Source organism: Bison bison, unplaced genomic scaffold (assembly GCF_000754665.1).
Source record: "Bison bison bison isolate TAMUID 2011002044 unplaced genomic scaffold, Bison_UMD1.0 scf7180017864366, whole genome shotgun sequence".
Lineage (NCBI taxonomy): Eukaryota > Metazoa > Chordata > Mammalia > Artiodactyla > Bovidae > Bison > Bison bison.
This window is the reverse complement of record NW_011494938.1, coordinates 949,268-968,214: the sequence shown is the minus strand read 5'-3', so window position 1 is coordinate 968,214 and position 18,947 is coordinate 949,268. Positions and strand designations below refer to the sequence as shown.

The 18,947-nt window shown below is 37.7% G+C and overlaps 1 protein-coding gene across 2 annotated transcripts in view; it reads right to left on the bottom strand.

Moving 5' to 3' along the window:
- Window positions 1-6,553, bottom strand: part of SLC8A1 (solute carrier family 8 (sodium/calcium exchanger), member 1) — a 451,994-nt gene extending 445,441 nt beyond the window's left edge. The window contains exon 1 of one of the 2 annotated variants that reach the window (XM_010855550.1): window positions 6,383-6,553. In XM_010855550.1, the coding sequence (XP_010853852.1) occupies window positions 6,383-6,412 (30 nt within the window). In that variant the 5' untranslated portion in view covers window positions 6,413-6,553. The remainder of the gene's footprint in view (window positions 1-6,382) is intronic. The other variant, XM_010855555.1, reaches the window with a different exon arrangement.
- Between the last annotated feature and the right edge of the window lie 12,394 nt (window positions 6,554-18,947).

The following is an 18,947-nucleotide window of genomic DNA, read 5'->3' as shown; positions in this document are numbered from 1 at the left end:
TGCTTACTTAACTTATATGTAGAGTATATCTTGTGAAATGCCAGGCTGGATGAAGCACAAGCTGGAATCAAGATTGCTGGGAGAAATATCAATAACCTCAGATATGCAGATGACACCATGCTTTTGGCAGAAAGTGAAGAACTAAAGAGCCTCTTTATTAAAGTGAAAGAGGAGAATGAAAATGTTGGCTTAAAATTCAACATGCAAAAAACTAAGATCATGGCATCCAGCCCCATCACTTCATGGCAAATAGATGGGGAAACAATGGAAACAGTGACAGACTTTGTTTTCTTCAGCTCCAAAATCACTGCAGATGGTGACTGCAGCCATGAAATTAAAAGACTCTTGCTCCTTGGAAGAAAAGCTATGACCAACCTAGACAGCATATTAAAAAGCAGAGACATTACTTTGCCAAGAAAGATCCATCTAGTCAAAGCCATGGTTTTTCCAGTAGTCATATATGGATGTGAGAGTTGGACTAAAAAGAAAGCTGAGCGCTGAAGAATTGATACTTTTGAATTGCGGTGTTGGAGAAGACTCTTAAGAGTCCCTTGGACTGCAAGGAAATCAAACCAGTCAATCTAAAGGAAATCAGTCCTGAATATCCATTGGAAGGACTGATGTTGAACCTGAAGCTCCAATACTGTGGCCACCTGATGTGGAAAAGACCCTGATGCTGGGAAAGATTGAAGGCAGGAGGAGAAGGGGATGACAGAGGATGTGATGGTTGGATGTCATCACTGGCTTGATGGACATGAGTTTGAGTAAGCTCTGGGAGTTGGTGATGGACTGAGAAGCCTGGTGTCCAGTAGTCCATAGGGTCGTAGAGTAGGACACGACTGAGTGATTGAACTGAATCTAAGAAGAATAATGTGGCTTGCTCTCACTTCTTGTCAGATTCTATATTGTATATTTTTTGTACATTAATTTTTTTAAGCATTAATATATTTGTTTCTATCTTTTAAAGGCCAAGAAACAGTTGTGGGACTGCAAAATACAGAGGCTAAAAATAGGCTTCAAATTCTTCCTTTTCTGTTTACTTGCTGTGTGACCTTGGGCATGTGACTTCACTTCACTCTTCTTTAGCAAAATGACTGCCAATCTTGTAGGGTAATTTTTAGAATTTATAAATTAATATATATGACTTCCTTGAAAGTGTTTTGGAAAACAGTAGAGTTCAACACACCTCAAGACAGTTATTAGGTCTTGCCCAGAATGACAATAAGAAGCATAGTTGGAATTTTATTGATTTGTCTGAATCTTGAACTCAGGCTTTTAACCAAAAAAAAAAAGAACTTTTATTTCATAATATTTTCTATATGGGTACAGCATCAATAAAGTTAAGATTTAGAAATAGTTTGTTAAAATTCTATTTCTTTAAATGAAATTCAACAATAGCTTGTAATTGATAATTGCATAATAACAGCATAATAGTATATATGTCATTTTACATATGATTGCATCTTATCTCTGAAAGGGCAAACTGTTGAAGAGACTTTATTATAATAACATATTATTAATTGGAATATAATGCATTGCTCTGAATAGGGTAAATATTCAACGGATTCATCTATCTCTATGTAAAACAGAATTTGTTTAGAAAACAATTAAGGAAGGAAACGTCTTGTTAACTGGTATCCTTCTCATCTATTACGACGACTTCATTTTTTTTATGACTTTATTTTTGATATAGTTTTTGTATGTCTTTCATATTTGTGAGTGAATATACATCTATATTTATTTTTGACATCTTAAATGATAGTTTCCAGACTCACCATGATATTATTTGGAGTAAGAGGGAAAGTCAATGTTTGTGATTAACTGACACGACTGAGTGACTGAACTGAACTGAACTGAATCAGTATCTCCCAAATGAACAGTATGAGTGGTGGGTTAACTTTAGAAACTGAATTGAAAGGAATTCAAGAATTCATATACTCTAAAATGTGATCATTCTTCTGTCTAGTATTTCTAATGACAGGGAAATTAGTCTTGTAAGAAAAATACATCTGATTTTAATATTGATTACAAAGATGGTACCACCATTTACAGGCAATTAAGCTAAACTCTTTTTTTGCTCTTTGCTACTTAACTCCTTTGATATGGTTATTGCTATCCACAATTTGCAGAGAGGGAAATAGAGGCTTACAAAGATGATGTTACCTGTCCAAAGTCACTTAGCCATTAATACATTGAAGGCAGACCTAAAACCTAGGCTGTCAGACTGAAGTTATCCTCAGCAGTCATCATTCTAATCACTGCTTCCACTCCCTTTCTCAAATAGTCTGCTATAACCTGAGCTGAAATCTAAAAGTGTTATTTATCCTCTATCTACATTCAACCCAGAATCATTTTTGCAGGGCTCAGGGAGCCCAGTCTTCACTTCTTACTGACAAGTGCAAGGAGTCTTGTGTGGCCCTACACAGCCTCTTAGTATTGTGGCTAGTCTTAGTTTCTTATTCATATTTATTAATACATGATAATTAATATATCCTCTGCATAAAATCATTCACCCTCTCTCCAAAGTTCTTGACACTTAGAAAGGCAAAAAAGGCAATGATTTTCCTAATCCATAGAAAACTGTTGCTATCCAAAATTAATATGCACTTTCAGATGGCTGTTTGATAATTAGCTAAAACAATATGAAATTTCACTTGGCAGCTGTAGTTAAGATCCATAACGTCACATATACACATATATATTTTTACTTTTCAATAATTGTGGCCAGCATTCAGGCCAGGGGGTATGAGTGATACGAACTAGATCTATATCTAGTGAAAGCTTTTTAATATGTTGGAACCTTTCAATAGGTACTTTCTGTCAGAAAATATTACTACAATCAAAATTCCAAGAAATCACCTTTCTGGGAAACAGCATGTTTTTTATCTTCAGCTGTTCTATTAACTCCCCTCAACCAAATAAACTGGACTGATGACCACTTTTTTTATTGCAAAAAGAAACTGGTTCTCAGTGCTGGTTGCACATTAGAATTTCCTGGGGTGGATTAAAAGAAGAAGCTGCCTTTGCCTGAACTCCCATAAGAATATTTAGTCCACCAAGGGTACAGTGGACATCTCCTCCTCCACTCCCCGCCCAGTGATTTTCAGGAGTCGAGGACCACGGCCCATTTCATGGCAAGGTGTCGATGGAATGGAAAAGGCCATTTTCTCCTCAGCAGACTAAGTGCCATGGTAACTTGTCCCCTTTCATTTCTTTGTTGTAGTTCAGTTGCTAAGTAGTGTCCGACTCTTTGCGACCCCGTGAACTGCAGCACACCAGGCTCCTCTGTCCTTCACTGTCTCCTGGAGTTTGCTCAAGCTCACGTCCATTGAGTCAGTGTTGCCTTCCAACCATCTCATCCTTGGTCGTCCCCTTCTCCTCCTGTGCTCAATCTTTCCCAGCATCAGGGCTTTTCCTGTGAGTCGGCTCTTCACATCAGGTGGCCAAAACATTGGAACTTCAGCATCAGTCCTTCCAATGAATATTCAGGGTTGATTTCCTTTAAGATTGACTGGTTTGATCTCCTTACTGTCCAAGGGACTCTCAAGAGTCTTCTCCAATACCACAGTTCAAAAGCAGCCATGAAATTAAAAGGTTCTTGCTCCTTGGAAGAAAAGGCTATGAAAAACCAAGACAGTGTATTAAACAGCAAAGACATCACTTTGCTGACAAAGGTCCATATAGTCAAAGCTATGGTTTTTCCAGTAGTCATGTATGAATGTGATAGTTGGACCATAAAGAAGGCTGAGTGCAAAAAGACTGATACTTTCGAATTGATGCTTTTTATATCTTAAAGATACTTTAATAATTATCTGCCATGGAATGTCCAGTTTTAATCATTAGAGAAATTTTTATTTTATTTAAGTTCCCAATAGATTCTCTTTTCCTTAGAGTAATCATTTTCATTTCCTTGAAACTTAATGGGTTTTCCTCTGGGTCACCATTTTCCATGCCTCTGGAAAAGCAAATCTCTACTCTTACTTTCATACAAATTCTCCCCAAACATTTTAAGGGATATTGTTCACATCAAAGCCCCTAAAAACATCTGTTTCTCCTGCTCTTTTGGTAGCAGCCAGGCTCAGGAGCTATCTGGTCTGGCCCTTCACAGACAGACACCTCAAATCTGTGCTCTATGCTTTCAGGACAAAATTCAACTTGTCTATCATTCTTGGTCTCTGTGAATTTGCTTCTACCTCAGCTAACTATAGCATAGAGCATTCAAGTCATATTTTTTTCACGTAAGACCGTCAATACTTCCAATTCTCTTCTCAAAATATGAGCTCAAGATTTTCTAACATGTACAGTCATCACCAAATACTTAAGAAGTCATAAGTCAAAAGGGCAAGTAGTTTATGGTCAAAATTTTTTTTCATAGATGACATACTGTATATATAAAATAGTAGTAAGTAATTCTTTATTACTTCATAAATTTGTTTACTAAAGAAAAAACAGGAACAGACATTTCTCACGAGGGGTACACACTTGAAATGCACTTGGCAATAAGCAAATGAGAAACAGTGGATGTCATACATGCATTGCATCCGATTACAAACACTAGTGACATCATTTAGATTAACCTTTTATATATTGAAAATTGCCAAAACTCTTGCTGTGCTATTTCTTTCAGAAAGCCGGCTGGTATGTAGTGTTTAATTATTTTAACTCCATCCTTTTGAAGGCCTGTTCCACTTTAGCTGAAGTTATGACAGTTTAGTTAGCTCTGTTAGTTTAAAAAGAGAAGGCATAGTTTATTCTCTCTCCTTCTCTCTCTCGCCTGCAGATATAGAATATTAGTATTTTTAGATAAAGTAAAATAGCTTATTTTAGAGATGTAGAAAGGTTAGTTTGAATGTGTTGTTAATATAACATGCTGTCAGTTTAAATAGACTAGACATCTAAATTTGATGAAAATTTAGAATGATAATTATTTTAGTAATGATAATGTATTCTTATTGAAATAAAACCTTGTTTTTTCTTTCCCTGGCACATTTTTTGGTCTTAGAGAACATCCACAACTTGAAGAAACCCACCACACAATTTAAGTCGCTTTGCCTATATCCTTTTCCCAGATATGTAATTTATCCAAAGACCATCTCCTTGGTCAGTATTACAAGCTGTTTTTATTATTTTCTTAACATTTGTTTATTAATCATTTTCCGTATCATATATGTCATCAGAGAAGGAAGAATCACACTCAATTTTTCTTTCTTTTTTTTTTCTTCTCATGTTCTATCTTAAGATTAAAAACATACTTAAATGAAGAGTTGGTTCAAATCTTCCGTGAAACATAGACACAATATTCTCAATGAGGGAAATTTTGAATTTAAATTCCATTATCTTGTGTAAAAATGCTTTTAATTCAGTCTTGAAAACACACAGACATTTTATAGTTATGAGCTGCAAATCCGCCCCCCCACTTTTGTGTTTTGCAGAAGTTCATAGATTTTGCTGACAATTTTAAAAGAAATGCTTAATGATCTAATGATTACCATTTGGTAATTAGCTGGAGTAGCATTTCAACATGCATCTGATAAGCTTTGGCTCGGTTAACCAGCATCCTGGAAACTAAAGTCATAGTGATTCTGACACTGTTCTTGTCTTCATATTCTTGCTTTTACTTGGGACCCCAAGACATCTAGCTTTTGTGATTCTGCCACAATATACCATCCCCTGAACATCACTGATGGCAAAATTATCATCACATAGCTTTCCCCTCAAGCTCCTTAGTTTTCAGTCATTATCAACAAAGAGAGAAACGTTGAAGGTACTGAGAAGTCTAGTGCTTACAGCTGGTTGCAGCAATTTCAACTTGCGCAAGACCCCATGTTTGTGAAAACAAACCAAGAATCTCTGAACGGGATGTAATCAACCTCCCATCTACTGAGAAACACTGCAAAAATGACTTCAGCTGCCAAAAATAATAATGTCGTTTACAAGCAGCTCTTCCTAGGTCTAAGGAAGAACTAGCCACACATGTGAGTTTACGCTGGATTCCGACGAGCAAGCAAAGAAGAGGGCAAAGCTTACCTCCCTCCCATAAAATACACAGTATCGGAACCCACGGGAAGCTGGGGCCCGTTTCCAAGGTGCTGGCAATATTGAGGGAGATTCGTATCCACAGAAATCTAAACAGTAAGTGACCCCAGAGAAAAGAATTCTATTTGGGAGCAGTTCTTTGTGGCCACTTTCCCTCTGTAACCAAGCTGCCCTGTCTTGTGAAGGCAGAGCTGTTAAATACCTCTTAGTCACCAGCCCCAAACCAAATCTTTCTTTTTTTCAAAATATTATTTGGCAGCTTCCTTTAAGGGACCTCAAGAGCTTGGGAGGGAATATTCACAAATGACCCTTTAGAAACGTTTCATCACAAAAGCCCTGCACCTACCTCTGGTTGAGCTGGCCGATCAGTCTGCATGGGCTGGTTGTGAAAAAAGACCCGGGGTGATGGCTTCTCCAAATTTACCAGAAAGAAAGAACCTGGGATGCTTGTCGTTTAAGTGTCTCTAAACATGGTTTGCATAGCTGGATCTCTGCTTATCTGTGCCTTTCGGCTTTCGCTTCCATACATGGATCTGTTCCCAACAGTAACTCCAAGCTGTCGAAAAGAAGCTATCTGGCAGCTCTCCGCTTCATCCAACACATGGATGATAAAAATACACATATAGAGATCCTTCCAGCCAGGCGCATTTCCCACCCTGCCATCCTGCCACTATGCCTTTTCACAAACACACGTTCAGATTGGCATTTTTACTCTCTACATTTTTACTCTCTAGATGGTTAGAGAACAACCAATTTTTAACCTGATTCCCACATAGTGTTTTCAGGATGTGGGTTTCCTGAGCTTTGTGAAAAGAGAGATGTGATTACAGTTTCTTACCAGGATTTTCATCCTTAAAGATTTCAGTGATAAGATACAGGTATGAGACCCAAAAAGTGTTAGGAAATGAATGGATGTCTTCAGGGATGAATAAATACATAAGGTATTTCTTTAACCAGGGATAGTTGTTAATACTCTGGATAGTTTGTCTTAAAGAAACAGTCCCCAGCCTTTCTGGCACCAGGGACCAGTTTCATGGAAGACAATTTTTTCATGGACTGGGGTTGGGGGGTGGGTGGGGATGGTGGGGAGGAATGATTTCAGTATGATTCATGTGCATTACATTTATCGTGCACTTTAATTTTTATTATTATTACATCAGCTCCAGCTCAGATCATCAAGGCATTAGATCCTAGAGGATGAGGACCTCTGTCTTTAAGGATAAGGTAGCAGCAGCAGGTCAAAGTAATCAAAATCTCTAGTAAGAGGAGGAAAGGCCAAGTTCTTATTGGAATTGCTTCTCACTAGGATAATTGAGGCAGTTCCAAAGAAGCGACCATCGGTTCGAGATTCAGGAAACATTTTTTTCTTTAATGTTAAAGAATATAAACCTGAATAGAATACTAATTACTACATTTGTTAACTTCAGTGGTACTCTAAATGATACATAGCTGTGACTTACATTTTAAGTGGCGGGGGTCGGGGGCAAGGGGAACAAATCCTGCTCTGTGTGGTAGAGAGGTGATGCATACTCCCTTAGGATGCCCAGTTCTTTTGAAATCTAGCTTTTCAGGTGTTTAAGCTTATCTGCCTCTCTCTTTTCTCAATTTGTTGTTACTTATGTAATAAGAGGACAAAATATGGAAAGAGAGAGAAAGAGACCTTTCAAATAACATTTTCCCATCAGTTAACTTTTTCAAAATCACGTTAAAACTCCTTAGAGTCTCTCGTTAGAAAAAAGAAATTTGAGACACACAGGCATAATTCATTTTAGTATATTGAAATGAGTTTGCTTAAAATATTCCAGAGGAAAAAGGGAGAGGCAGACAAAACATGACTAACAAAATGATCATATTTTCAGATAGCCTATAGGTACACCTATCAACCTGTGACTGGAGTTCATTATTATCTTCTCTATCTCATGTAGGTTTTAATATTTCTATAGAAGAAAAATAGAGAAGGATACCTAACTGATATATTTATGGCAAGTTAGAGCACTCCTAAGTTTTAGTAATCTCTGTGTAATAACACTAAGGTCAGAACAATGAGAGGCAAAGTTGTTTTTTGTTCAAAATATTCTGAAATTCCAACCTCTCTCGCCCTCCCTACCAGCAATTACGTATATATAAATAAATATATGCATATAAATATTACATATATAAATTTAATATAGTTATAAAGTTTTTCTTTATATGTTTATATAATAAATTATATAGATCTTCATAATAAATTACCTAGTATTTATATAATAATATATAGTCTATATAATAATACCTAATGAAAATTAAGATTGATATTTAACAAGCTGACCAATGATGGGCATGGTAAAAGATGACTTTTCCCAGGAGTTATTCATCACCCTCCCTTCCCTTGCCTTTTCCTACTGTAGAAATTCAAAAGCAAAGCTCTTCTTTTCTCATCCATTGCTGCTAGGGATGACCATGTAACACTGTTTTGGCCAAACAGGGGTAAACAGGAGTCCCTTGGTGAGACTTCAGAAAAGGGTTTTTTTTTTTTTTAATTCACTATTTGCAGGGCAGAAGTAGGGACACAGACACAGAGAACAGACTTGTGCACACAGGAGGGAGAGAGTGGCATGAATTGAGAGTGTAATGTAGAAATATATACATCACCATATTTAAAATAGATAACCTGTGGGAATTTGCTGTAAGACACAGGAAGCTCAAATGGGGGCTCTGTGACAATCTAGAGGAGTGGGATTGGGTGAGTGGTGGGACGGAGTTTCAAGAAGGAAGGGGACATACGTATGCCTATGGCTGACTCATGTTGATGTGTAGTAGAAACCAACATTATATTGTGCCCTCCAATTAAAAAATAAAAAGGGACAGGATCAGCTTTTACCCATCTTGTCCTTTTGCTACTTCCACCTCGTTCCTTCTGAGAGAGCAAATTCAAGGCCTGAAATTGCAGCTGCCATTTGGTGACCAGGAGGGGACAAGCAGAGGGACAAAGGCCTGGAAAGCAAGGAAAATGAACCAGACAGACAAAAGAATGTCAGTTCTTGCCAGCAATCCTGAGTCGCTGTAGCAATCTCAAGCTGTCCGCCTCTTATCAGTGGAGAAAAATAAAACCGTAATGAACACAAGATGGGTTCTAGATGATCAACTCAGGATTCAAATGAAAAGACAATGCTTTGGTCCTAGCTCTGTTACTTACTAGCTATGTAACATTGGTCATATCACAAAGTTCTGATTCTTCCTCTGTTAGTTAGTAAAGAAAACTCTTGACCTTCTCACCCTAGAATTATCCTATGAGTTAATGTGTTTGGCATTGTTTAGTTAATATGCAGAGCAGTTACTACATTAGGACCCACAATGACTATGTATACCAGGGCCTGGGAGACTGCTCTGTTCAAAGAACTCACAGACCCTTTGATAGGCTTAACTTAAGACCTCTCGGAATTTTTAGCAACATCCAAGGTATGAGAAGCTTGTGTATTCCAAAATGCGTTTGCCCATTTTGGGTTGGCCAAACTGAGTTGGCATGTTCTTGAAGCTTGCTGTGGAAGTGGGCCAACTTCCTGCTTAGCTTGGGTAATCAGTACTCTTGGCCGGGGAGATTTTCCTCAACTCTGGAAGATGCCTTGGGGTATGTGTATAAGGAAAAATTCTCTTGTTAAGGAGGTTCGAGTCCTATTATACTTTCAGGGAAAGAGGTTAAACTGGTCTTCATGACACTTGCAAATGAGGAAGTCAGGATTTAATGTATTGACATCAAAAAATTTGTCTAACTCCATAGAGAAGTGCATCTGGGCATGCTCTTTCACTATGGGATAGTTTGCACAGGCTGTTCCTTTCAATGGAAAGTTCTGTACCTTCCCCCAAAAGTAGGCACATTCATGCATATGCTTTACCTTTTCTGCCTGATGAAGGTATCCTCAGGCTTTTAAGATTCAGCTCAGTGTCTCTTCCTTTCTCAAGTCTTTCCAGACCTCACCACCAGATATTACAAGGCACATATGGCATACTCTAGTCTCTTCTGACCTCTCCACCCTTGGCCATTAGACTGTAAGCTCCTGGAAGACAGGGGCACCGTATTATTTGTTCTTGTATTTCCAACATTCAATGCAGTGTCTCTTCTACAGTAACTTGACAAGTTTGCTGAATAATTACATGGATTAATACATGAGTGAAAAATGGACAGATGATAATTAACTCTCAACTAGTATTATTAGCCTGGCAGCCCTCCCTGCTGTTTAAGGTATAAGAATCTCAAATAGGGACTTCACTCTTAGTCCAATGGTTAAGACTCCATGCTCCCAATGCAGGGGGTTAGGGTTCAACCCTTGGTCAGGGAACTAGATCCCACATGGCACAATGAAGACCCTGCATAGCCAAAAAAAAAAAAAGAGAATCTCAAATACCCCACTGACCATCTGGATAGTGTCTGCCAACTCAAAGGAGACAGAAAAACAGAGTGTCAAAAAATATCAACATAATTTTTGTTTATCTGGACAAATTATCTAATGTTTTCAGTTCCCTAAAGCAGCGGGCCACAATGTTAACACAGATCATTTAGACTGGATGTCTGACACAAATTAGTAGTATTAAAGAGGGAGATAAGGATTGTAATGTTTAAAAAGAGCAGAGATATTCAATTTTTGGTGGTTAAAATATTTTCTTCTTTTGTCTAAGGACATAAAAGAAATCTTTTATGAAAGTCTTGTTAAGGCATATAGCAAGTTTTAAAAAGTTTCAAGGCAAATTATTAGCAAACTCAGTCTATCTTTCAAGATGAGGAATAAGTTAAAGCAATTGAACACAGTTCTTACTTATCCTTGAAGAACCACTTCAAACATCGTTTCTTCTAAATAGATTTTCTTGACTTGTTCCCAACATCACCACTGACACAGTGATTAAATTTTTTCTCAGCATAATGTCCAAACTTCTCTTATATTATTGAGATATAATTCACATGCCAGACTATTCACTGAGCCACTGTACAATCCAATGGTGTTTACTATAATACATTTGCAGATATGTGCAACTATCACCGCAATCAATTTTAAAACATTTTCATCTCATTCCTGTCCTTCCATTCTCCTCAGCTCTAAGGAACCAGTAATCAACTTTCTGTCTCAATGGATCTCTCTATTTGGGACTTTAATGCATTGTCTTTTGTGTCTGGCTTCCTTCATTTAGCATGTTTTCAAAGTTCATCCATTTGTAGCATGAATTAGTACTTTATTTCTCTTTTTGACTGAGTAATATTTCATTGTGTAGATATACCCTATATTGTTTATCCATTCATCTATTAATGAACATCTCACTGTTTTACACCTGTTGGCTATTATGAATGATCCTGCTATAAATATTTGTGTAAAACTTTTTATATCAACATGTTGTAATTTCTCTTGGATGTATACTTGGGAATGGAATTGTTGGGTTATATGGTAATTCTCTTCCAAGGTGGTGCTAGTGGTAAAGAACCCACCTGCCAATGCAGGAGATGTAAGGAATGCAGGTTCAATCCCTGGATCAGGAAGATCCCCTGGAGGAGTGCATGGCAACCCACCACAGTATTCTCGCCTGGCAAATCCCATGGACAGAGGACCCTGGCAGGCTATGGTTCATAGGGTAGCAAAAAGTTGGACACAACTGAAGCAACTTAGCACGCACACATGCATGGTAATTCTATGTTTCATCATTTGAGGAACTGCCAGATTATTTTCTAAAGCAGTTGTGGCATTTTATATTCTCACTAGCTGTGTATGAGCGTTCAATATCTCCATACAATTGTTATATTTTTTGTTCTCTAACTTTCTCATTCAAGCTATGCTAGTGTTTGCAGAATGGTATCTCACTGTGGTTTTGATTTGCATTCACTGATGACTAATGATGTTTAACAGTTTTTTCCTGTACTTGCTGGTTATTTGCATATCTTCCTTGAAGACACACCTATTCAGATTTTTTGCCCACTTCTTTATTGGGTGGTCTTTTTATCATTCAGTTGTAAATGTCTATTATATATTCCAGGTACAAATTTATCAGCTACATGATTTGCAAATATTTTCTCGCATTTTGTGGTGTTTTGTTTGTTTGTTTTACTTTCTTGTAAAAGTAAGTAAAAGGGGCACTCTAGGGGGTGTTGAAATATTGATGAAGACCAATTTATTTTTTCTTTTGTTGCTCATACTTTTGCCAAATCTGAAGGCATGAAGTTTTCTGCCTATGCTTTCATCTAAGAGTTTTATAGCTTTAGCTCTTATGTTTAGGTAATTAATCCATTTTGAATTAACTTTTCTGTATGAAATGGACTTCATTCTTTTGTAAATTGATACCCATTTGTCCCAGCACCATTTGTTGAGCATACTATTTTTTTTCTCATTGAATAGTCTTAGTAATCCTGTTGGTTGTCAGTTGACCTTAGATGTATTTATTTAGATTTGTATTTAAATTTATTTCTGGAGTCTCAACTTTTTCCTATTGATCTATATGTATGTCTGTCTTTGTTCCAATAAGACACTGTTTTCATTACATTATTTTGTAGTAAGTTTTGAAATTAGGAATGAGTTCTCCTACTTTTTTCTTCTTTTTTTCATAATTATTTTGACTATTATGGGTTTCTTTACCATCTGAGCCACCAGGGAAGCCCTATTATGGGTTTCTTTCAATTCAATATGAATTTCAGAATCAGACTGTCTGTTTTTATAATATAGTCAACTGAATTTCTAATAGGAATTGTGTTAAATCTGTAGGTCAGCTTTGAGAGTACTGCCATCTTAACAGTATTCAATCTTCTGATCCATAAACATGGGTGATTTTCATTTATTTAGATCTTTGTTAAATTTTTAAGAATTTTTTTAGTTTTCAGAGTATGTTTTACACTTTTTGGATAAATTTATTTCTAAATATTTTATTCTTCTGCTGCTATTGTGAAAGGAATTGTCTTCTTACTTTCATTTTCAAACTGAAAATGAAGCCACCTGGACGTTTGTTTTCTTTACAGGTAGGTTTTTTTTGAAAACTAATCTGATCTCTACACTTGCTATAACTTTACTCAGATTATCTATTTTTAAAAATTAGTTTAGTTTCTTAAATGAGTCTTTTGAGGAATTAGTCATTTCGTCTAAGTTATCAATTCATTGGCATACAATAGTTTATAATAGTCCTTTCAATCATTTTTATACCTGTAAGATCAGTAATAATGTCCCCTCTTAATGTCTTGAGTCTCTTTTCTTCTTGGTCAAGCTAGCTAAATGTTTGCCAATTTATCTTTATAATTATTACATCTCTCTGATGAATTGGCTCCTTCTCATTATAAATGGAAGTGTTGTAGCATGTTTGCCTCAGATTTCTGGCTTAAGTTTTGGGTGGATGATGGCACTATTTAAAGCCAAATTCTTAACTTGCCATTCCCCGTTCAGCATTTTTCAATACTTACCCAGGCCTTTCAGGATAAAATATAAATTTCTTAGTTTTTGAAAATGTTCTGAGAGTTACTTGTTCACATCTTAATTACTTCTCTGGTCAGTCACCATCAAAGTTTCTCTCATTTCATTATAAATGACTTGGTGTACATGTGCATCCTGGCCAGTTGCAAAAACTTGGTTTTCTTCACCTGCTATTTTCCTGCATGTCTTTTGCCTACACTATCATTCATTCTCTTCTTTATTTAGCTAACTCCTTGAATTTCAAAGCTCAGATCAACTGTTCTCTTCTCTGGGGAGAAGATTCTTCCTCTATTGTTTAGGTTTTTGAGGCATATTAGGCCTACTTTGTACAACCCTGACATTCCACTCAATAACTGTAGGGTAATTATTATTTTGTTGGTTAGCTTTTCAGTTAGGCTTTAAGTTTTATATAGTCAGACAATAGATTTCATTTTTACTTGCATCATTAAAACATCATACAATAGGTGTTCAATACAATGTATAACTGAATAGGGGACTAAACGGACAGATGAATAAATTATTCTCAATTCAAAGAATAAAAAAAGATTTCATGGAATAATTGCCTGACTTTGAATTATACTCCTCACTCTTTTTAAAAATTGTATTTATTTGTTTTTGGCTGTGCTGGGTCTTTGTGGCTGTGCTGGGTCTTTTTTCCTGAATGGGCTTTTCTTTAGTTGTGGCAAGTGGGGGCTACCCTCTAGTTGAGGTACGAGAGCTTCCCATCGCAGTGGCTTCTCTTCTTGTGGAACACGGGCTCAAGGGTGTGTGGGCTTCAGTAGTTGTAATGCATGGGCTCAATAATTGTGGATCCCAGGCTCTAGAGAACAGGCTCAATGTGGTGCATGGGCTTAGTTGCTCCACGGCATGTGGCATTTTCCCAGACCAAGGATCGAACACGTGGATTTTTTACTACTGAGCGACAAGGGAAACCCTATACTCCTCACTCTGAAGCAAGGATAGGACGGAGACAAGCATAAATCACATACCAGGTACATGTGTCCTGAGGCCCTGAGTGAATAATGGTGAGAAGGCGGGGGTTTCAGGCAGACAAAAGTGTTGGAGTAATAGCTGAGACGCAACATGGTATAGAATATGTTTGGCTAGTTGTGAGGGGTCCACTTTGGCTGATTCTTGGGGTGATTGTAGGGGATAGTGGGACCCAAAACCCCTCAAGTGGCAAGCTTATCAGCATTTTGATTTTGAATGGGTTAAATGGAGGAGTTATGGCATTGTTGAAATTGCTGAGACTGGAGCTAACATATACACACTATATTTAAAACAGCTAGCCAACAAGGACCCATTGTATAGCACAGGGAACTATATTCAATTGTCTGTGATAAGCAATATGAGAAAAGAACTTGAAAAAGAGTATTGCGTATGGATAGGCTTCCCAGGTGGCACGAGTGGTAAAGAACTCACCTGCCAATGCAGGTAGAGGTAAGATGCGTGGGTTCGATCCCTGGGTCAGGAAGATACCCTGGAGGAGGGCATCGCCACCCACTCTGTTATTCTTGCCTGGAGACTCTCATGGTCAGAGGAGACTAGAGGGCTAGAGTCTATGGGGTCACAAAGAGTCAGACGTGACTGAAGCAACTTAGAACATGCATAACTGAATCACTTTGCAGTATACCTGAAGCTAACCCAATACTGTAAATCAGAATGAAGTGCTGGGGCTTCAGCTGGTTTGAAAATTGATCTGCTATGCTAATATGATTTCTGGCTTTTTAAATTCTGCCCAGAGCATCGGAAAGCAGAATCATTGTACTTAACATAATAGATTGCATCTAAGAGTTCTCTTACCCACTCCAGTGTTCTTGCCTGGAGAATCCCAGGGATGGTGGAGCCTGGTGGGCTGTCGTCTATGGGGTCGCACAGAGTCGGACACAACTGAAGCGACTTAGCAGCAGCAGCAAGAGGTCTCTTAAATAATTCTATAATATAATAATTCTGGCCCTAACAACAGGCATATTAAATTCACTTGCTGTATTTATTTTTAAAATATTTGATTATTTGTGTTATATATCCTTGTATTTCAGATTACATGATTTGGTGATTTGAAGCTGTTATTGGAAACTTGACTCTAACTGAGCTGGCAGTATCCAAGAAGATGATCTTGGGTAAATCCATTTCATTTTTGCTCTCTTTGCAGGGTCTGATTTTCCTATTCTGTGCCATTTGAAAATGACAGGCCCTCTTGCTTTCACTTCTTTCCAAACTCATGTCCCATGATTTATAAGAAACATTTTGTTATTATCTGCCAGGTTATTGTTCAAGGTTCTACTTGTTGTTGTAGGTCAGTTGCTAAGTCGTGTCCAACTCTTTGTGACCCCATGAACTGCAGCACGCCAACCTTCCCTGTCCCTTCACAATCTTCCAGAGTTTGTTCAAACTCATGTCCATTGAGTCAGTGATGTCATCCAACCATCTCGTCCTCTGCCACCTCCTCCTCTTGCCTCAATATTTCCCAGCATCAGGGTCTTTTCCAATGAGTTGGCACTTCCCGACAGGTAGTCAAAATATTAGAGCTTCAGCAACAGCTTTTCCAACAGATATTCAGGGTTGATTTCCTTTAGGATTGACTGGTTTAATCTCCTTGCTGTCAAGGTCTGTCTAGAGTCTTCTCCAGCACCACAGTTCGAAAGCATCAATTCTTTGGCACTTAGCCTTCTTTATGGTCCAACTCTCACTCCCATCATGACTACTGGAAAAACCACAGCTTTGACTATATAGACCTTTTTTGGCAAAGTGATGTCTCTTCTTTTAATACACTGTCTAGGTTTGTTATAGCTATTCTCCCAAGGAGTAAGCATCTCTTAATTTCGTGGCTGCAGTCCCTGTCCCCATTGATTTTGGAGCCCAAGAAAATGAAATCTATCAGTTTCCACTTTTTCCTCATCTATTTTCCATGAAGTTATAGGATCAAATGCCATGATCTTAGTTTTTTAAATGTTCAGTTTTAAGCCAGCTTTTTCACTCTCTTCTTTCATTTTCAGCAAGAGGTTTTTTAGTTCCTCACTTTCTGCCATTAAAGTGGTATCATCTGCATATCTAAGATTGTTGATATTTCTCCCAGCAATCTTGATTCCAGCTTGTGAATCATCCAGCTCATCATTTTGTATGATGTACTCTGCATATAAGTTAAATAAACAGGGTGACAATATACAGTTTTGACGTACTCCTTTTCCAATTTTGAACCAGTCTGTTGTTCCATGTCCAGTTCTAACTGTTGCTTCTTGTCCTGCATACAGGTTTCTCAGGAGGCTTGTAAGGTGGTCTGGTTTTCCCATCTTTTTAAGAATATTCCACAGTTGTGATCAACACAGTCAGAGGCTTTAAAGTAGTCAATGAAGCACAAGCAGATGGTTTTTTGGAATTCCCTTGCTTTTTCTATGATCTAACGGATGTTGGCAATTTGATCTCTGATTCCTCTGCCTTTTCTAAATCCAGCTTATACATCTGGAAATTCTCAGTTCACATATTGCTGAAGCTTAGCTTGAAGGATTTTGAGCACAATTTTACTAGCATGTGAAATAAGTGCAATTGTACTTTAATTTGAACATTCTTTGGCATTGCCTTTCTTAGGGATTGGAATGAAAACTGACCTTTTTCAGTCCTGTGGCCACTGCTGAGTTTTCCAAATGTGCTGGCATATTGAATCCAGCCCTTTAACAGCATATTTTAGGATTTGAAATAGCTCAGTTGGAGTTCCATCTTCTCCTCTAAGCTTTGTTTGTAGTAGTGCTTCCCTCGGCCCACTTGACTTCACACTGCAAGATGTCTGGCTCTAGGTAAGTGCCCATACCATCGTGGTTATCTGGGTCATTAAGAGACTTTTTGTACAGTTCTGTGTGTTCTTGCCACCTTTTCTTAATCTCATTTACTTCTGTTAGGTCCTTGCCATTTTTATTCTTTATTGTGCCTATCTTTGCATGAAATATTCCCTTAGTAACTCCAATTTTCTTAAAGGGATCTCTAGTTTCTCTAATTCTATCATTTTTCTCTATTTCTTTGCATCATTCACTTTAGTAGGAAGTCAAGAAATACCTAGAGTAACTGGCAAGTATGGCCCTGGAATACAAAATAAAGCAGGGCAAAGGCTAACAGAGTTTGCCAAGAAAATGCACTGATCATAGCAAATACCCTCTTCCAATAACACAAAAGACAACTCTACACATTGATATCACCAGATGGTCAGTACTGTAATCAGGTTGATTATATTCTTTGCAGCCAAAGATGCAGAAGCTCTATACAGTCAGCAAAATCAAGACGTAGAGCTGATTGTGGCTCAGATCATCAGCTTTGTATTGCAAAATTCAGGCTCAAGTTGAAGAAAGTAGGGAAAACCACTAGGCCATTCAGTTATGATCTAAATCAAATCCTTTATGAATATACAGTGGAGGTGACGAATAGATTCAAGGGACTAGATCTGGTATACAGAGTGCCTGAAGAACTATTGATGGAGGTTCATAACATTGTACAGGAGGTGGTGACCAAAACCATCCTTAAGAAAAAGAAATGCAAGAAGGCAAACTGGCTGCCTGAGGAGGGCTTACAAATAAGCTGAGAAAAGAAGAGAAGCAAAAGGCAAAGGAGAAAGGGTAAGATATACCCAACTGAATGCAGAACTCCAGAGAATAGCAAGAAGAGGTAAGAAAGTCTTCTTGAATGCACAGTGCAAAGATTCTACTTATGAGCCCCCAAACAAAAGAATAAAAAGCCTGAAGCCATCTCAAGTTCCTTCTGGGTGCCAAGGCGTCTAGCCCATCATAGGTGCCCAGTGATACCCTCTGCCTTCGTGTGACACACGAGGACGTCCCTTCCATGCTGGTGGTGGTGGTGGTGGTGGTGTGTGTGTTGGTCACTCAGTTGTGTCTGACTCTTTGCGACCTCATGGATTGTAGTCCACCAGGCTCTTCTGTGCATGAGGATTCTCCAGGCAAGAATACTGGAGTGAGTTGCCATTTCCATCTCCAGGGGGCCTTCCTGATCCAGGGTTGAACCCAGGTCTCCTGCATTGCAGGCAGATGCTTTACTGTCTGAGCTACTAGGGAAACCCATGCTTGTGGTAGAACATTATGATTATTACACAATTCAGTTCTGTATTTTATTTTAAAAATAAGGAAAACAAAACAGTATTCAATTATTTCTTGCTGTCTATTGGGACTGTAAATTCTCCTTTTCAGAGTGGATTAGAATCTTCCTGACTTCAGAATCTGAGCCCATTATGTACTTTGTAATCTATAATACCTAACATAGTGTTCTGTTCCTAAATAAATGACTTCCTAAAGAAATAAATAATTTTGTAAAGAAATATTAAGTATACTTCTCTTAGTTCTCTCAGATTTTGCTATTATTAAAATTATTTTTCACCAGATACTATTAAAAATCAGTGGTTAAAAAGCTTTACTAATTGTAATAGTGTATCATTTAAAGTCTGTTCTAAATTCCTATATAGACAGCCTCATTAAGCACGATTATGTCTATGGGCTTATCTCT